Genomic DNA, 18,207 nt, shown 5'->3' with positions numbered 1-18,207 from the left:
TAAGGCTGCTAATTGGGAACCTTTTGCCTGACAATTTTTCACATATCCAAGATGTAAAAATAAAGTTAGTGTAGATGGGTGACCTGTCACCTCTATGACCAGGTCCTCTGGGATGTTTTTCTTGGCTCTACAAGGATGATCAATCTCCTCGAGGAAATGTATTCCTGAGAAATCTCATGAGCAGAAGTCCAATGAAGAAGACAGGCACAAGAAGAAGAAGTTGTAACTTTTGAAATAGTTGCCAGCATTTAAAGGGAGTCCAATACTGACTTAAGTTGTTTGCAACATATTGCATCAAGTGCAAAATAAGGCATGCCATGTTAACACTCCGCAATATGCGCCTCAAAAACCACCTCAAGAGGTTCACCAATAACTTGACTGACTACTACCACTGTTAAATAAATAGTAGAAAAAGTTTCTGTAACTGTTAAAATCATGTTAATGTTCAGCCGTGGTCTAGACGCATCCATAAAACATCACTTAGCATGGACAAAGTCTGTGAATAGTAGGGTTTGCCAACCCCCAGCGAATTAGGCAGAGGGTTATACACAATGGTTTGAGCGTAAGTGCTGGCTGTATGACTGACCCTGTGACTAACCTCGCTGTGCATGGCTCAAAGCAGTTTGCATCTGGCGCCCACAGCAGAGAGTTGCCATCTACGGCTGAAGGCCATGCACAGTGGATGTTGGCCTCCACTATTGGAGCTCCCGCCAGTAGCAAGTTAGGTGCAATGAACTGTTTGATGTGGCACATTATTAAAAAATCACTGACAATACAAAGGTTCAAGTATAGTTCCGATAAGCTATGGTTAAAACACTTCTACTTGAGAAAATCACTAAAAACACAATAAAAGTGTAGCTATGTTTACAAAACAAAAGCTAATAACCATTGACATTTACTAGTGTTGTGTAGGTAAAGTAACCATACTTATTTGCAAACTTCCTGCTCTGCATGTGACCTCACATATATAACCCATGATATGTTACATGCCACTACCGATGATGGCACTCAAGGCTTCTCATGTGACATCTTTGGTAACATTTCTGATTACATCTCTGATGACATCGTCCTTGATACTGCAGTTGATATTTTATAATGATGTGAATGATGAATATTTACATTATATTTAATATGAGCAAAATCTTTTTTTCTACGGTTATGTGAAAGCTTGTTTTTGTAAGAGCATTTTTTTAAAGTAATGAATACATTTTTATAGAGTATGTACGTTTTTTTTGCAATAAAATGGCTTTCTTAGGATGAAATGTCACCTGCATTGTAAAAATGCGCGTTTCCTTGATCTGAGTACCCATGTGCTTATATATATGGTATCCTGACTTTTATTTTACCCTGGTATTATAGGCATCCACGCCTGTGCACAAGGACGTAGACATGTCCCTGACAAGAGTTCCCATGAGCAGGAGGGGCTCACCAAGGCTGTCTTCAGTACAGACAGTTGACTACTATCCCTGTCACGGGTATAATGCATAGAGTGGTGTTGACTGTATACAGTGGATAAAAGAAAATCAATAATGTGACCACATCGTTTTTAAGTGAGTCATTCAAGTTGAGGCCTACAGGCCCTTCTGTGTAAAGTTCTGCTTTTACATGTATGCCCGGACCTTTGAGCTGACACCCTAAGTGAGTGTTCATTATGTTTGCATGAGTAGCAAGTGCACCATATGCATGGTGTGGGTGAACCAGACTGATGGAGGCCACTGGAATCCATTTTTAATATCCCAGGCCTAGCACAAGATGAATTTATTTTATTTATTGCATTTATATGGCGCAACAGCTACCCTGAGGGTTTCCCGGTGCCTTGGATCTATGTTACACATGGAAAGAGAGGGAGAAGCACTATTGATTGAACAGCCATGATTTAATTCCCTTCCGGAACCGAAGGTAGCATGGTTCCAGGCGTAAAAAGAGCGGAAGTGAGTTCCACAGTGCAGGGGCCAGATGGGCAAATGAGCGGCCACCCATCCGAGCCCGGTTGACCCTGGGAACTGTGAATTTTGCCTGGTTCATGGAGCGCAGATTACGGGAGGGTATAAATTTCTGGGCAGTCTTGCGTAGATATACAGGTGCTTCTCCAGAACTAATCTTCGACATGTAGCATAGTGCCTTAAATTTAACTCTGCTGGCAATCTTCAACCAGTGTAGTTTCTTAAGGTGATCTGTCATGCTTGTGCGGCCTGGGAGATTGAGGAGCAGTCGTGCCGCAGATTTCTGGACCACTTGAAGTCGAATGGTGTGTATTGCACTAGCAGACAGTGATAGTGTAAGACCTCAATCAATCCATCAAGTGACTTGTAAAGCAGGACTACTCACCCGTAAGGGTCTCAAGGCACTGGAGGGTGGGGTGGGGGGGTGAGATGGGGGGGGTTGCTGATCGGCTGAAACACTGTGGTTCAGTCGAAGAGCCAGGTCTTGAGGTCCTTCCTAAATTGGGGCAGTGATGGTGATTGCCTGAGGTGGAAAGCCAGGGTGTTCTAGGTCTCTGCTGTGAGGTAGGAGAAGGATCTTCCTCCCATGGTCTTGCCCATGGTCTTACGGATACGTGGGACGCCGGCCATGGCCAGGTTGACGATGCGGAGGTCTCGGGTGGGTGTGTGGAATGCGAGGCAGTGGTTGAGGTATGCAAGTCCTGCATTGTGTAGGGCTTTGTAGACGTGTGTTACACCACTGTACAGGAGAGTCCTTAATGCAGCCTGGCTGACCCTCCAAGCTCAGAAGGAAACGTTTGGGCAGACAGGTGGTAAGAGAATTATTTTCAAAATAAGAGCAAATTATTTTTGATAGTTTTGTCCAAGCATGTATGCAGTCTGATATTTATTTTAACATTTCATGTTGCCTTTAGCCAGTTTTATGTTTTATAATTTTATTTATGAATAGAGTGAATGTTTTCAAATACTACAATGCATTTAAAGTTGTATTTTTGGGTTCAAAAACAAATCATCTAAATTTGTGATAATGGAAATAATTTTTACATTTCCTACTTTGTGTCAACATAATGTTTCTGACACAACTTTCACATAACACATGTAGAATGTCCATTTCATCAAAATATGTTTGTATAAGACTGACACTCTGTGCATTTGATGTACTTTAAACTACCATTTATTTTCTTAAAAACGCATTTAACAACACCTTAAAAAATAAAATGGTAAAATAATATTAAAAATACCATAATCATTTTAAATATGTTTTTCCTTTTGAATACATTAATTTTTATGATAGGCAATTTGGTAAAGACGTTTAAAATATGAAGTTTGAAGATACATAATGTCATGAATTAATTTTTCTTTGCACAAGCACTTATCCTGCATTGAACTTGTGGTATGATATAATAATCATTTCCATAAAGGGTTTAAAAATGACTTTTTATTGTAAGTGTTCATGCACACAACACCACGGTCAAAGTTAGTTAAATTATGCACATTGTCCTTACATGTATTAGTGAGATAGTATTCCTTGAACAAATAAGTTCAATGTATATGAAGTATTTAACATAAACACTAAATTTTCCTTTATTTATTAATTTTCAGCGGACAGACCTGGCTGAGCACCATCAATGGAGGACCCAGAGCACATAAGAATTTTCTCAACAGCTATCCCTTAGGAGTGAGGGAGAGGTAGCTATCACAAGCAGGGAGAGTATACTTGCCCGAAAACTCTAAATCATTTCCTATATTATATGGGACTGTGCTTTTAATTATGGAAGGTGTGTTGCAGTATGATAATGAGAGTTGTACTTTTTACAGCAGTTGTGGCATGTATTATGGGGATTGTTTCACATTACAATGGTGCACGTATGGTAGTGAGAAAGGGGAGTCCTTTATGTTTTTTCTTTTATAGTGGTTTATGAGAGTGGTAGTCTGTCTCAATATTGTTGTGTGATTTTTTCAACAAAGGTTTTTTATATTATTGTATTTGATTAAGATGTGAAGTACTGTTTAGTTTCTGTAGTAGTGTTAACATATTACGTCATGGTGTGCTTATAGGAAAATTATGTGGATTCATATTTCTGCAATAACAGTATCTTTAAGCAAAATAATTAGTAAAAATGAATATACAAAAAAAACTGCTTGAAGGGAGTGATTATTGGCACCACGGGCTGATGACTTCAATGATGGCATTTGAGATGTAATGAGTGTTGTCATCAATGTTATTTAACATGTAATGAGTGTTGTCATCAATGTTATTTAACATGTAATGAGTGATGTTGTAAACAGTGCTTGACAGGAACATGAGATATCTTGGACAAAAGGCTACTCTGACGTAGCAGTGACAGAGTACCCTCTCTGCTATACTGAAGGTCTGCTTGCCAGATTTACCATCAGTTGGACCTTAATTATGTCAGCAATGGAGCCTACTATGTCTCTGAGGCTGAAATAATCCACAGACAGCCTGATGGAATACGGGCTGCTGGAGGGTTGGAGGGTTGACCGCTTGAATGCCCACCTGATTTCGAGTGGATGTTCAAATGGCCAGTTTTTACTATTCCTGACCACCATGAAAAACCTTGTAGTAAAGGACCACCACCACACCATTGGAGAAAACTCGTTTGTGAGGGTTCATTATTTTTTGTTTAAAATCCTGCTGTAGGATTTTGTTTTTGTAGAAACATTTTTAAGGATGGCTGTCAAACTTTAACTGAGTCAAATTTGAGTAGAGTTTTTTTTTTCCTGGACCGGCTGACAATTCAGAATTCAGAAGACAGGTACTTGGTCATGATGTCAGACATTTTTACCGGCCCGAACTCAAATTAAGGCACATATTTACTGCAATTAATGAAAACATTCCTGTTTTTAAAGTTTTTAGTAGTGGTTTGCGAAATCCTTGTACATTGCATTAGAGTATTTACTTGAAATTAAAAAGAAAATTACACAAATGTATGTGCAATTGTGTGAATTGTAAATGCATCATTCTGTGCTTTATTTTAGCGCAAAATGTGTCCTTGAGTATACTTTTGGCATGAGAATACATTTAAACAATAGCACTGTCAACAACAGCCACTCACATGTTGTGTACGTTCCTTGTAAATGCATACAGAAATGACATATTTTGTTGTAATTTTTAACACAAATGAGCATAATTTTGCAAAGAGCTGTAATGGCAATATGTTGGGAATTTCGTAACAAAACAAGAATAGTGCAAAATTCCTGAAGTTACGCCAGCGTAATTTAAATTTCACACTGGCCTACATTTTAATCATGTCAATTTGAGGTTTGTGATTCAAGCCCTGTGAATTTGTTAGGCCACAATTTGTTATGTAGACTGAGTGGCACCATGTATAGTACCCCGAAAGGAATAGAGCTACAAACTCTCTCATGATGAGGATATTGGTTTTAAATTGGTAAACCTGGTGCATGGCAAAGATGGCGGCGTGAGCGGTCACACTTCTCTACCTCTCCGTCCTCGCCACATCTATGGGCTTGATTCACAGAACTAACTTAAGACAAAATCCTAAATTTACTACCATTTTCGTATTCACAGAATGCACTTACTCATTTTGGTATTCATAGAACACACTTACTCATTTCGGTATTCACAGAAGTTAGGAGTCCTAACTTTAGGACTCCTAAATGCCTTCTGTGAATACCGAAAGTCTTAAAATTAGGATTTTTCTCAGTTTAGTAGTAGTAAATTTAGGACTCCTAAATGCCTTCGGTGAATACCGAAAGTCTTAAAATTAGGATTTTTCTCAGTTTAATAGTAGTAAAGGAGTCCTAACTTTACAACTACTAAACTAAGGAAAATCCTAATTTTAAGACTTTCGTTATTCACAGAAGGCATTTAGGAGTTCTAAAGTTAGGAGTCCTAACTTCTGTGAATACCGAAATGAGTAAGTGCCTTCTGTGAATACCAAAATGAGTAAGTGCCTTCTGTGAATACCAAAATTATAGTAAGTTTAGGATTTTGTCTTAAGTTAGTTCTGTGAATCGGGCCCTATACCATTATCCGAGGCCCCATCTACTAGCCTCCACTCCTCTAACATCAGCATGGAATGTCGTCCAGGGATACCCAGAGGAAGTAGAGCCTAAACCCATGGCTTCGCTTCAGGAGCGTCACACGAACTATAGTGGATGCGGCCCCTGTTGTCCCTGGGACGCGGCTGCCCTGGCGGTGCCTATCCACCTACTCTCTCCACATATTAAGCATGTCCGCGTCCTCTCCAGACCAGGCCGCAGCATTGGATGCTCCAGCTGGTGCCCTGGGGAGGCGGTGCTGCTAACACTGATCCATAGGACGGCTGCCTCTGGCCTTCTTCTGCCTGCGGCCTACATATGCAGCGGCGAGGTGCACAGTCGAGACGTGCTGGCTCGCACTGCCCCACTGGGGCAGTGCAATGGGGAATGCATTGTAATGGTTGGCTGGGGTAATGCCCTGCGTTGTAAAAGATTTTGCGGGGTAAAAATTGCAGGGTTTGGACTGCGGTGTAACGCAGTCGTTGTAAACCATGTTTACCGACCAACCAACGCACATAACTATCCCTCTAACCCAAACCACTTAAATAATATGTACTCCAAAAGTATTCAGATTTAGCCTACTGCATTTCACTGGAAAACCACATCACATATCTTACCACATGGCAAAACATTTCAGGGGCAGCCAAGTGAAAACTGAAAAAAACTAAAGTCTGATTTGGTTGTTTGCATAAGTTTTTATTGTGCAGCAATACCACACCTTTTCTCGCACCCAAATTCCTGGTTAAAACATGTGAAATTTAGTAGGGGAACTATAACAAGCACGGTCTGAGTTTTTAGAAGCTAAGCAATGAGCAAAATGACTACACTGTCCACTTTCTAAGGTCCAAACACAAGAATGGGAAAGAACTTCCACATCCAATCGTACTCGCATTTACCAAATGTGTGGCATTACGTCCCAAAAATATGGATAACTATATTGAGACCCTAAATAAGATTGCTAGTTTTTTGTTGATGTGGCCAACGTTTGAGAGAGGGTGGTCAGATGGTTGTGGTCGGCCTCGTTTAGCACTAGCAGAGGCGATGTAAACCATCATGGAATGCTGCTTTGATTGTGCAAAGGTGATAGCCTTAGAATTAAATAAAAAGCCTTCCTATTTCGATGGCATTGTATGAATCAATGGCACGTTATTGTTTACACTTTATTATTCCTATTGTCATAAAACATAAAGTATTTACTAACTCTCATAAAAGACATAAAGACAAAAGTAGGAGAACATCATTCCAGTGTGTCATTGGACTTTTTTTGTTTTTTAAATAAATCCTAATATGGCAAGTGTAGTTCCTACTGGAGCCCTTAAGAGAATTGAAAGACACCTGATAAGGACATTTTTATGATGCAAAACATTCCAATCATAACCTTTTTGTAATATTATATTATATCATATTAAAAATGTGATCTAAGCTAACGTACGTTTCCCTGAAACAAAACGTATGTGATGCAGTCTGCAACCTACATGTGAAAAAAAATAGACAGATAGGCAACACACAAAGAGATAAAAGAAAATATGACTGTATAGCTTAATGCTTGGTGAGAAACACAGGGACTCATTTACAATATTTTAGCGCTGGGCAGTGCTCCAAGGCTTCAAAAGAAGAGGGCAAAAATGCACCATATATCTATAAGATGTGGAACATTCTTTTCCTCTTTCACAGCGCAGGCGCAAAAATGTCGATCATGCAAGGGTGCCTGTGTTGAAATCCGGTTGTTCTTGTGAAGGAAGGGATACCAAATGCCACACATGTGGAAAGAGAAAAAAACAAGGAGAAATGTAAACAGTTCTCCTCGTTACACCTGCTCTAGAGAGGTGCATGGTTTTGCCACTGCCCCAGGTTTATGAGATATTGTAAATCTGGGGCAGCATCTAAGTCCATGGGTGTTACGTGGGAACACCCACAGCAACACCCATGGAACACCTCTTTGATGCAGAGAAAGGTAAGGCAGAGACATGCACTGGTTTGCCTTGCTCCATATCTACAAGGCCATGAAAAATCACCCAGGATAGCATTAAGTGGCCTTGTAGATAGATATAGCTAAGCCCTGTGCGCCACCGGAACATCAAAAAATGTGAAGTTCTGGTGGCATAGAGGGCTTGTAAATTAGCCCCACAGTACTTTATTTACTTTTTGGAAAATGTAGGTGACAGGTGTTTTTCTACTACACAACAGATAATCGAGGCCGGAATCAAATGATAACAAACAGAGCTGCAAAGACCTAGAGTCTAAGGGAGCAAAGTACTCAATAGAGAAACTGAGTCATCTATTTCCAAATAACTGCATAGATGCATTTAGTTGACAAATAAAAAACAAGTGGGCCTGGGACCTAATGCACAGTATAAAACTTTTATTAATGGTGAAAAGCTGTCATAGCATCAGTGCAGAAAAAATAATCACCAAACAAAGTGGAAAAGATTTACATTCACAACCACATTCCCTTTTGAGTTCCAGTCAAGCACATGTTGTATTGATTTTAGTGTTTACGGACCACCACCAGATCACCAGATGTGTACAAGAAACTCCACGCCCTCTTATGCAAAAAAATGGAATGTTGCTCCCAATCCCCCTAATTACACATTTACAATAGCTACTAATTAAGCTAAAGTGGGCCTCTCACTCTCCTCGGCCCAGGTGACACTGCACCTCCTGCACTATTGATAGCTACTCGACTGGCCACCGCACATCCATGTGAGGATAAAACTGGATACAAGAAGAAGTTAAACAGCAAAGTGAAGTTCTCATACATGTGGATGTATTTGTGATTTGAAGGTGCGTACCAGACACCAGGCAGGAAATAGGATATGACCCTTTTGGTTGGGTACTGAAGATATCATAAGCAGCAGACACATCCCAAGGAGACTCGTCGATTTTTTTACAGTTTTAACTGAGTGGTGAAAGGAGAGTTAGTCTCTACAAATGGGTAAACCCACAACTATAAAAGGCTGCTGGGCCAAAGTTCGAGTTTTAATGTTGTCAATGAGGAGGTAGCTCAGCAGGTACAACATTGGAAAGGTGGGGTTTCCTGCAAGTATTAAACAGCGAGGAGAGAATCATTCTAACATGTATTTAAATCCATGCTACTTGCCAGATGCACAAATGTGTACAAGTGACTGAGGTGTGAGGGAGCTGCAGATTCAGGTAGATTGATTTGGAGGTTCCAATCACCCCAAGACTGATGACCACCGCGATTCCTTTGCCTGCCCATCAAAAATCACACAGAAACATATACCTCCTCCCCTGAACCTAAAGCAGACATTTAACAGAATCCAAGCCCACATGTCCTTTGACACATGCTTCACCGCCTTAGTTTCCTGGCTAACAATGTAGTTTTCTTCTAAATTTGATGTTCAACACAATGCTCATGACAGGAGTGCAGCTTTCCAAGGCTGGTTGGTGCCTCCTTGACTAAAATGTGGATCACCAGGGCTCGATGATGGCAATGTCTCTCTATCGCCAGATGATGACTCTCTGTCAAGGCACAGTGACTGGTTGGACTGTGGTTGAACTGGACTGTAATATGGCTTACTGCAGTTGCACTGAGACATCACGTGATTGTGTGGCGACTCTCTGTGAGCAGTTGGTGACTCCTTTTGGCTCTGTGGTGACTCATACCCTTTGCATGATGATTCACGGTTGTGTGGTGACTTGTTGTAGCTATACAATGAGTTATTTGGTGACTGACTTTGGTTGTAATGTGATTGACGAGGTTTGCACGATGGCTTGCATTGGTTGCATGGTGACCTCCTGAAATCTTGTTGTGGAGAACAGTTGTTGTTCACTGGGGATCTCTGTCTGCACATTGAGGCACTCTGGATACACATTTGATCACCATCTCTGCACAGTAGACCAGTTGGACTGGTCAATAGGTCATTTGGGCTGCAGAGGTCATTCTGGTTGCATACATCACTCCGGAGGCGCAGCGGAGTGCTCTGACTCCCAGGCGAGTCTGTGAGGCAGCTCCACATCCCCCTCTCTAAAAGGTCTAACCCTTCATAGCGGTGAATGTCACAGTACCATCTCAGCACACCACACTCACAGTAGAACTTGCAGCAGTACTCTAGTCCCTTGCAGCAGCAGCACTCCTCGCAGCAGTGGTCAACATCCTGCCTCCAGCGACCTAGGGCCTCTCTGATGTGGTCAGACATCACTTGCTGCCCACCAAAAGAGTGGGATGAGTCGTGCCGGACTCTTCGAAGCGCAGAACTGTACTGATGTGGCGCTGATTGAAATTCAGACGCGGCCGAGTCTAACTCTTCAGGGCAGTCGCACCGGTGGTCCCCTGGACAGTACCACACTGGAAGGCCGCAGCAGCAGTAATCCTTGAACCATATCTCCAAATCATCAGATGAATCTAAAAAAAGCATATAATCATATGAAATAGGTTTGTGTTTGTTTAATAATGAATCACATTGAATTTCCATTTAGAAAAATGTGTTAATGGTATTATAGTACCAACTGTACATTCTGAAATTCTTTCCTCCCTTCTCCACATCTAATTTAGAGATTTCCTCTGGAAGTTGGGACCAGTGCGGCCACCACATCATTAGATGATATCTCTACTCTGATATTTGCAGAAGTGTGCTCTCTAAAGTTCCTATGGGGGAGGGGGGGATTGGGAATCATTTAATAGTGATGCATTTTGTGTGACAGTTTAGGAAGTGTCTACTTCATTGGTACGCTCAGTGTATACCTCAGTCGAGGTGTGTGTGTGTGTGTATGTGCACATGAGCGCCTAGAGCAGTTTAATTTTGACTCCACCTTTACAAGTCACCTTTTTACGTTGATTTGTGCAGATTGGAACTTCTTTTATTTTCTCTGGGCTAACATTCTATTAAACAAATGGAATTTCAAATGTATTTTTGAAATGTTCAATGATAAAATCTTAATAGCTTCATTCATTGTGTGGGTAGTAATGTTGAGGATTTTAATAACTGTAGTTCTCGTTTATAGCTATATGAATGTTTTAAGAATCTAACAGTTATAGGTAGTCATGATTTTATTCCCCATGATGTTCTATATATGTACTAATTGTGAATGCATGTGCATCTATAGTGAAATGTCAAGTGCATTTTAACTGCTTTTCTAACTTAGCATAATTACAGGCATCAAGTTCCTGAGATTCAATGTTTAAATTTCACATGAGAAATGTTTGCTTGCATATTTCTCTCCTCTGCAAGTGCAGATACAAGGCTTCGTTACTTAGTGAAAGGCCTGGTTTGTTTGTAGGGATAGTAAGTTAGAGGAGAAACTTTTGGCAAGGAGACGTGTTAACAAAGTGGGAGACAAGTCATCATGGTGAAGAAGGGATGTTCAAGGTCCCCTGACTGTACTTAGCTGAAGGAGGAGAACTGATTGTTGCCAATATACTACAGGGGAAAATGGAAATGTACTGGATAAGATGATGCTGGCTACCTTGGATACTTTGTGTGGTAATAGGTATTGCATTGTTAGCGGGAGAGGAGAGACCCATGTTTTCACAAGGTGCAGACCTCTTATGTTATTTCTCACTATGTGGCTTCATGCTATACTCTTTAGACTTGTAGTACGTTTACAAAACACTCCATTGTGGTGACACCTGTTGTTTGCTTCCCATAGCTTGATTAGGGTGCCGTGAAACTAGTATATAGTAGGACTAGTTAGATTCTATTAGAAATACTAATGACTAGGCAGGAGGATTAAATTCTGCAAATACAACTTCGGATTCTCTTTCTCATTTTCTGTATCGCAGCTACAAAGTTTTTTGGTGTGCTCCCTATGGTTTGGACTGAATTTCATTAGGAGGTTCAGATTTATTCTGGTCATTTTTTATTTTTATAAAATGCCTTTGAGACTCATCTACAGTCTGTTTCTGAGTTTGTAATAAACCATTTAGTAGTCTGGCCTTTATTGCATGACTACCTTTGTTTATGTGTTATCATAATCGAAAGTTTATCTATGAGACTAGGGAATTCTAAGTATACAGGTATGCATGTGGTTGGTAAGTGTGGGTGATTCTGATATTTAATTGTCAGACTGGGAACGTGCTTTGTGTCAAGTCTATCCCTCTATCCATGCTTGAGAAGGTGCCTACCTATGTCTATGCCATAAGCGCCTGTTAGGCTGATATACAGTTAGAATACAGCCAAACAGGTGCTGATGGCACAGACATAGGAAGGCAACTACCTTGTCAATCGGGCAGAGCTACAGTCACTCACAGACTAAAAGGAAGTTTTAGGTATGCATCAGCCTCTCTGTGTGTGCCTGTCTTGGTTGGTGCACTGTAGTATATCTGGTTGCGCCACTAAACGTGTCTTGCAGTGTGCATAACCTGCCAATCTAGGTATATCCAATCATATGCTTGTTGGGGGTAAGACATGCACACTCACTGTCAATGAAATAAGCGTACACCTGATGTGCCTGTATCCCTACTGTTCAAGGACAGAACTATGAGGGGTGGGGGGGTCATCTCCTGGTTGACTGTCGCTAATCAAGCAGATCTGAGGGTTGCAACTACTGCAGGCATGCTCAGGAGTATCCCACTTGATTACTATAACCTGGAACATATGTTGCCCCCGGTATCGCTACCAACAAGATTTGATCTTATTCTGAAATTCACTGACTAGTATGTGCAATTTTCCCTGATGGATTCCCGTGCATGCTCGTGTTGTAGTAGTAGGGATAGAGCAAGAGCTAGGTTAACGAAACGGAATGAAAGACTAACAGAGACGAGGCGCAGGCGGAGGGGGTAATTGGGGCAGATGGCGAAAAACAAGGAATAGGAACAGGGAAACGACAATGGCAACAGGTAAAGTCTGGAAGTGAGTGGAAGAAGATAGCAAGAGATTGTATTGAAGTGAAAGTTGGAAGGAGTGTGTGAAACAGAGGTTACAAACACTCAGTGGACAAGGGAAACCAGACTGACAAAGCAAATGATTAGAGAAAAAACGGAAGTGAATGCAGCAAAAATGACAAAGCAAGATGCATGGAAGAAAATATAAAGGACAAAGAAACAAGGAGATGATTCAGAACAGCATTTGAATATAGAGAGTAGTTCTACAGGGTACACCCTTATGTACTGTTATATGTCATTTTGCATCGGTCTGAAACATCCAATCCTCTGTTGTAGAGTGCAGGGGCACAGGGTAGAATGATACAGAGTAGAGTATTGCAGGTAAATCGGTGCAGAGTAGACTGGTGTGGCACAGCATAGATTGCAGTGGTGTATAGTTAGGGTGACCAGAATGTGAGGCAAAAAAAGGGACATTTCACAAAAAGAGAAGAAGGACTATAACTTTCCGTCAAGCGAGCGCACAGAATGACAGCTCTCCTCAGCAGAGATTTACAAAACAGGCAGTAAGAACATTCATAAGATGCAATTTTTAAACACAGTAGCTTGCCTGTGAATTAAACTGCTAAATATCCCTGCTTTGTAAAACATAAAAATCACCCCACCCCCCGCCCCAGTTTTTAGTCGACACTCTCCAATAACCGGGACATGAGGTAAATTTCTCGAAATCTACCCGGACAGCTGGTGAAAAATGGGGACCGTCCTGGCAAATCAGGGATGCCTGGTCACCCTATGTATTGTTCAATGGTGTAGAGTGGTGCATGCTGGAGTAGTGATGTGGAGTGCAGTTGCATAGAGTAGGTGAAGTGGTGCAGGGTATGGTAGAGTGGTGCAAGACAGACTGCAGATATAGAGTAGAATGGCATAGGGTGCAGGGGCATAGAGTGCAGTGGTGCAGCGTGGATTAAAGTGGCGTAGAGTTTAGTGGAGTAGAAGAGTACACTGGCGAAGAGATGAGCAGAGTAGAGTGCAGTGGCATAGAGTGCTGTGGTGCAGAGTATCATAGAGTTTAGCAGCAGAGAGTGCAGTCTTGCAGAGTAGAGTGACTTAAGAGTATATTGGCGTATACTGCAGTAGCATAGAGCAGATAGCTGTGGCATACAGTACAGTTGGTCAAAATAGAGTGACGTTGAGTCCAGTGATGTAGTGAACAATGGCGCAGAGTGGTATAGAGTGCAGTGATGTAGAGTGTTGCAGAGTATAGTGGTGGAGAGTGCTGTGGTGTAGATTAGTTGGCATAGACGGCAGTGGGGTAGAGTGCATTGGTCATTAGTAAAGTGGCGTGAAGGGTAGCGGCATAGAGTAGAGTGGTGTTGAGCGGCGCAGGATAGAGTGGAGTGGCATAGAGTAGTGACATAGAGTGCAGTGGTCCAGAGCAAAGTAGCATGGAGAGCAGCTGTGTAGTGGTGCACAGTAGCGGTCGGTGGTGGGAGTAGCTGCCGGGCGGTGACATGCGGAGGGGGAGGGGCAGGGTAGTAATCTATGGATTACGGAGGATTACAGGTAAGTAAACATATAAATAAATAAAACGAATTTCGTTGCGTGCACTGCATCGCATTTGGGGATGCAGTGCGCGCAACACAATTTGTTTTATTTATTTATATGTTTACTTACCTGTAATCCTCCATAATCCATAGATTAGCACCCCCTACCCTGTCCCTCCCCCTTCCCACGTCACCGCCCGGCAGCTACTCCCACCACCGACCGCTACTGGTGGTGCAGTATAGAATAGAGCGGTGTGCAGGTCAGTGATGCAGAGTGCAGTGAAATAGAGTGCAATTCCATAGAGTGCCTTGGTGTAGAGTGGAATAGAGTGGCAAAGAGTTGATTGTTTCAGAGTAGAATGAAGCGGCATAAAGTGCAGTGGCATAGAGTTGAGTGTCATAGAGTGCAGTATTGTATAGTGCAGTGGTGCAGAATAGATTTTAGTGACTTAGAGTGGAATGATGCAGGGTAGAATAGAGTGGAGTGATTCAGAGTAGCACAGAGTGTAGTGGCATTCAGTGCATTGTCATAGTTACGGATAGAAGAGTCCTGCAGAGTAGAGTAGTGTAGAGTAGACTATAGTGGCGTATAGAGTGCAGTGATGCACAGTAGATTGGTGAAAAGTTCAGTGGCATAGTGTGCAGTGTTTTTGAGTAAAGTGGTAGAGTGCATTGGAATTAAGTGCATTGGCATAGGGTAGGTGGTAGAGTAGAATAGAGTGGCGCTGAGTTGAGTGGTGCAGCACAGATTGCAGTGGCTCAGAGTAGATTGTTTCAGAGTAAAGTGAAGTGGCGTAGAATGGAATGGTGCATGGGATAGTGGAGTGGTGCAGGGTAAATTGCAGTAGCATAGAGAGCAGTGGCGTAGAGTGTCGAGGTGCAGAGTAGAGTGCTGTGGTACATGGTGCAGAGCAGAGTGGCATAAAGCAGAGTGGCAGTGCAGTGGTGCAGAGTAGAGGGCAGTGGCAGGAAGTTTTGTTCAGAGTAGAGTGGGGTATTGTGAAGTATGCATGCTGTGGTAGCTCACTGCCGTTACAGGCCACATCTTCAATTGAAATGACTATTATATTTGCACTGATGTATAGTTTTACTGATAAAAGTATACAGTGCACAGACTATAATGTGTGGAAATGTCATCACATAGTGTATTGATTTATTTGAAGTGTATTAAAATATTTATTTCCGCCACACTTTAGAATTCCCCCAGTAGGCAAAAAGTAAACACCAAGCTCCCACGGAAGCCGGCTTGATTTTTGACTGTGAATGCAGAGCAAATGTGACAAGAGTAAGATTTAGGCCTGGTTACAGAAAGGTAGCACTGGAGGGAGGGGGCAGGTTGATGTAACAAGGTTTGGGCAAGGGAAGGGACAAACTCAAGTTGAACAGCCTAAAACAAGAAAATGTGAGCTACCAACCAAAATGACAATGGTAAGCAAGGGGCATAATGAATTCCCAGGAAAGCTTTCCGAATATCCCCAAGATGTCTGCAGTCTGGCTAGCTCCGACCCAAAAATGTGCAAAGTATTTTCCCATGTGTACCGACTGCATTATATAAATACTTCCCAAATAATCCTATTTGATATGTTTTGCGGTCAATCAACAAGGCATGTCACAGTTTATAAATAGTACTACTGAGTACTACGTAACATACTCCAAACTCCCTTTGTGAATAGGTCCCTCAGACACGTCAATGAGTTGTGATGTATTGAGAATATTGGGTAATGAAAGAGCGTTAAATATCCCGGGTGATACTCGATACTGTCAGTAGACGGTATGGAGTGAAATAAATCAAATAGCGTAATAAATGGGCTGGGCAGGCAGGGTGAGCATCGCTGTGGCAGTGGGAAGAAATGTGATAAGAGGAAAAGGTGGAATAAAGAGAAGATGTGAGGAGAAGAAACCGAAAATTAAAGTAATATTGAAACATCTGGATCGAAAACAGAATCAAATCTCGCATTCAGCAGCGCACTGAAAAATAAGTCTCGTCAAGAGCTCCCCGAGCTGCGCCTGAAGGGGCGGGCGGGAGCTCAATTTTCCAGATAAAAAACGCACTACTCTGGGGCAGTGGCTAAACCCAAAAAGACCACACCCCCCTCTGGATATGTTTACGGGTCCCATATACTTCCGTGTCTCATCGATATTCATGAGCTTTATACAAAATATGGGGGGGGGGATACCCTGAAGGGCGTGGTCCCCCCAGCACCGATTTACCGCTCCGGTACGCCATGATCTGGGAACAGAAACGGCTGAAGGAATGCTACACACGCAAACATATATATGTATGTCTGTGTGTGTAGTATTCCTTCAGCCGTTTCTGTCTTAGATATATATATAAATATCCCGTGTAAAGGTGTGGTAAGTACACAATTGAGCAATCTGATGTTGCTTGCCACAGCCGCCGCTGACGTACACGGGCTTTAGGTTCGTGCACAGGTATTCGCAGTGATGGGGGTTCTATCCCAGGCATACTCAGGATCCCCCAGCACCGAATGTGTTAGAAGTAGGGCGGGAGCCTTCGCTGCTATTTAGTCCGCTCCGCTTGTATTTACGAAGCTCAGTGCTGCCCCGTAGAGTCTAATACTGAGCTAATCGCGTTGGGCCTGGGGAAGACCTGGTTACGAGTCCTGTGCCTGTGCGTTACAGGTAGCTCGACAATTAAAGGCGTAGCAAGGGAGCCCCAATGCAAAAAAAAGTAATTGCCCCGACGTCGATAACCTGGTTTAAAATTAAAAAAAATACTAAAAGTGACCCCTCGGACACACGAGGCCCCGGTGCAACTGCACCTGCTGCACTCTTTGTAGCCGCGCCCGTGTTTGCAATAGAGAGACCATGGTTGGTGGAGAATAAACCCGATCCTCTGTGCGTGTACAAGAGGGCTCTGCATTGCACGGATTTGTGAGTGCGGCCTTATATATCCATTGAGAACTGCTTACGTGAGTTGGCAAAATCCTGAAATACATATTTTTTAAGTGGGATTGATTTTCAATCTCCGTAGCCGCTGCCCCGGTTTAATCCACGCGCTCCCCGCCTTTCCTACCCCTGCCCCGCCACCTCTTGGCCTGCCCAGACGTCAGTGGTGATCGGGGCTGCCCTCTAGTGCACAGTCATCAGTTCTCACCTCTGTGCCATCCTCTGGCTCCCAAAGGCCGGCTCTCCGGGGCGCTCCTTGGCCCTGGTGCACCCGGGTGTCTCTGGAGGCCCAGCACGGTGGGCGAGAGGGAGAGCACCGGAATGAAGATCTGCCAAACCTCGGGCTCTGCGCTGGCGCCGGGGTCCCTGCGGGCCCCCCTCTCCTCGCTGGTCGCACCTGCCAGGGTCAAAAGGCCCGCCATCTTGCTCTGCTTTCGCTCAGGATTGTAGGATTGTAACCCCCGAAGCCCTCTCAGCTTCTTAAAGTCTGTTTCTTGGGGGATAATGGGAGGGGGGACTCGATGAGGGGCGGGGTTGCTCCCCAGATTCTATAGATATGCTAATGTGATCATCTTTCCCAGGTGTGTCGGTGCCAAGGCGCGAGGAAACCTGTCTCCTGTGACCCCTACCAGGAGAGGAGCTAAAATGTCGCTCTTTGTTATGGAGCACGACCCCCTGCTGTGGGGGGTCCAGGGCCTTCCAAACTCATTAGCATCTGAAAGGGACACCGAGGGTCCTGCGTTTCCAGCCCAACTGAGACCTGAGCCCTGCGGGACCTCACCTGCAGAGTCTAAACTGAACTATAAAACACTTTCCACTCGAGTGACAGACTGGGCAAACAAGGTTTTATGTAAACATGCACATAGCACATGCAGAGCGCGTGCCTTTAGGTGCACGGTCATCTTGTGTAACACATTATACATTCCTGAGGGTTCAGACTTTAGAAAGCTTCTGCTGCGTGCACGATCTAAAGACTCGGCGCACCTGGTTTCATGATGGTGGT

At 43.0% G+C, this 18,207-nt stretch overlaps 1 protein-coding gene across 1 annotated transcript; it reads right to left on the bottom strand.

Moving 5' to 3' along the window:
- Positions 1 to 9,343: 9,343 nt before the first annotated feature.
- On the bottom strand, positions 9,344 to 17,626 carry LOC144783392 (uncharacterized). The gene is made up of 2 exons (XM_078662388.1): positions 17,413 to 17,626; positions 9,344 to 10,335 (listed from the first exon to the last, which is right to left on the bottom strand). The coding sequence occupies exons 1-2, from the start codon at positions 17,624 to 17,626 to the stop codon at positions 9,344 to 9,346; spliced, it is 1,206 nt and encodes a 401-aa protein (XP_078518514.1).
- Positions 17,627 to 18,207: the final 581 nt, after the last annotated feature.

Source organism: Lissotriton helveticus, chromosome 9 (genome assembly GCF_964261635.1).
Source record: "Lissotriton helveticus chromosome 9, aLisHel1.1, whole genome shotgun sequence".
Classification (NCBI taxonomy): Eukaryota; Metazoa; Chordata; class Amphibia; order Caudata; family Salamandridae; genus Lissotriton; species Lissotriton helveticus.
The sequence above is the reverse complement of the archived record's forward strand: the minus strand, read 5'-3'. Positions and strand labels throughout refer to the sequence as shown.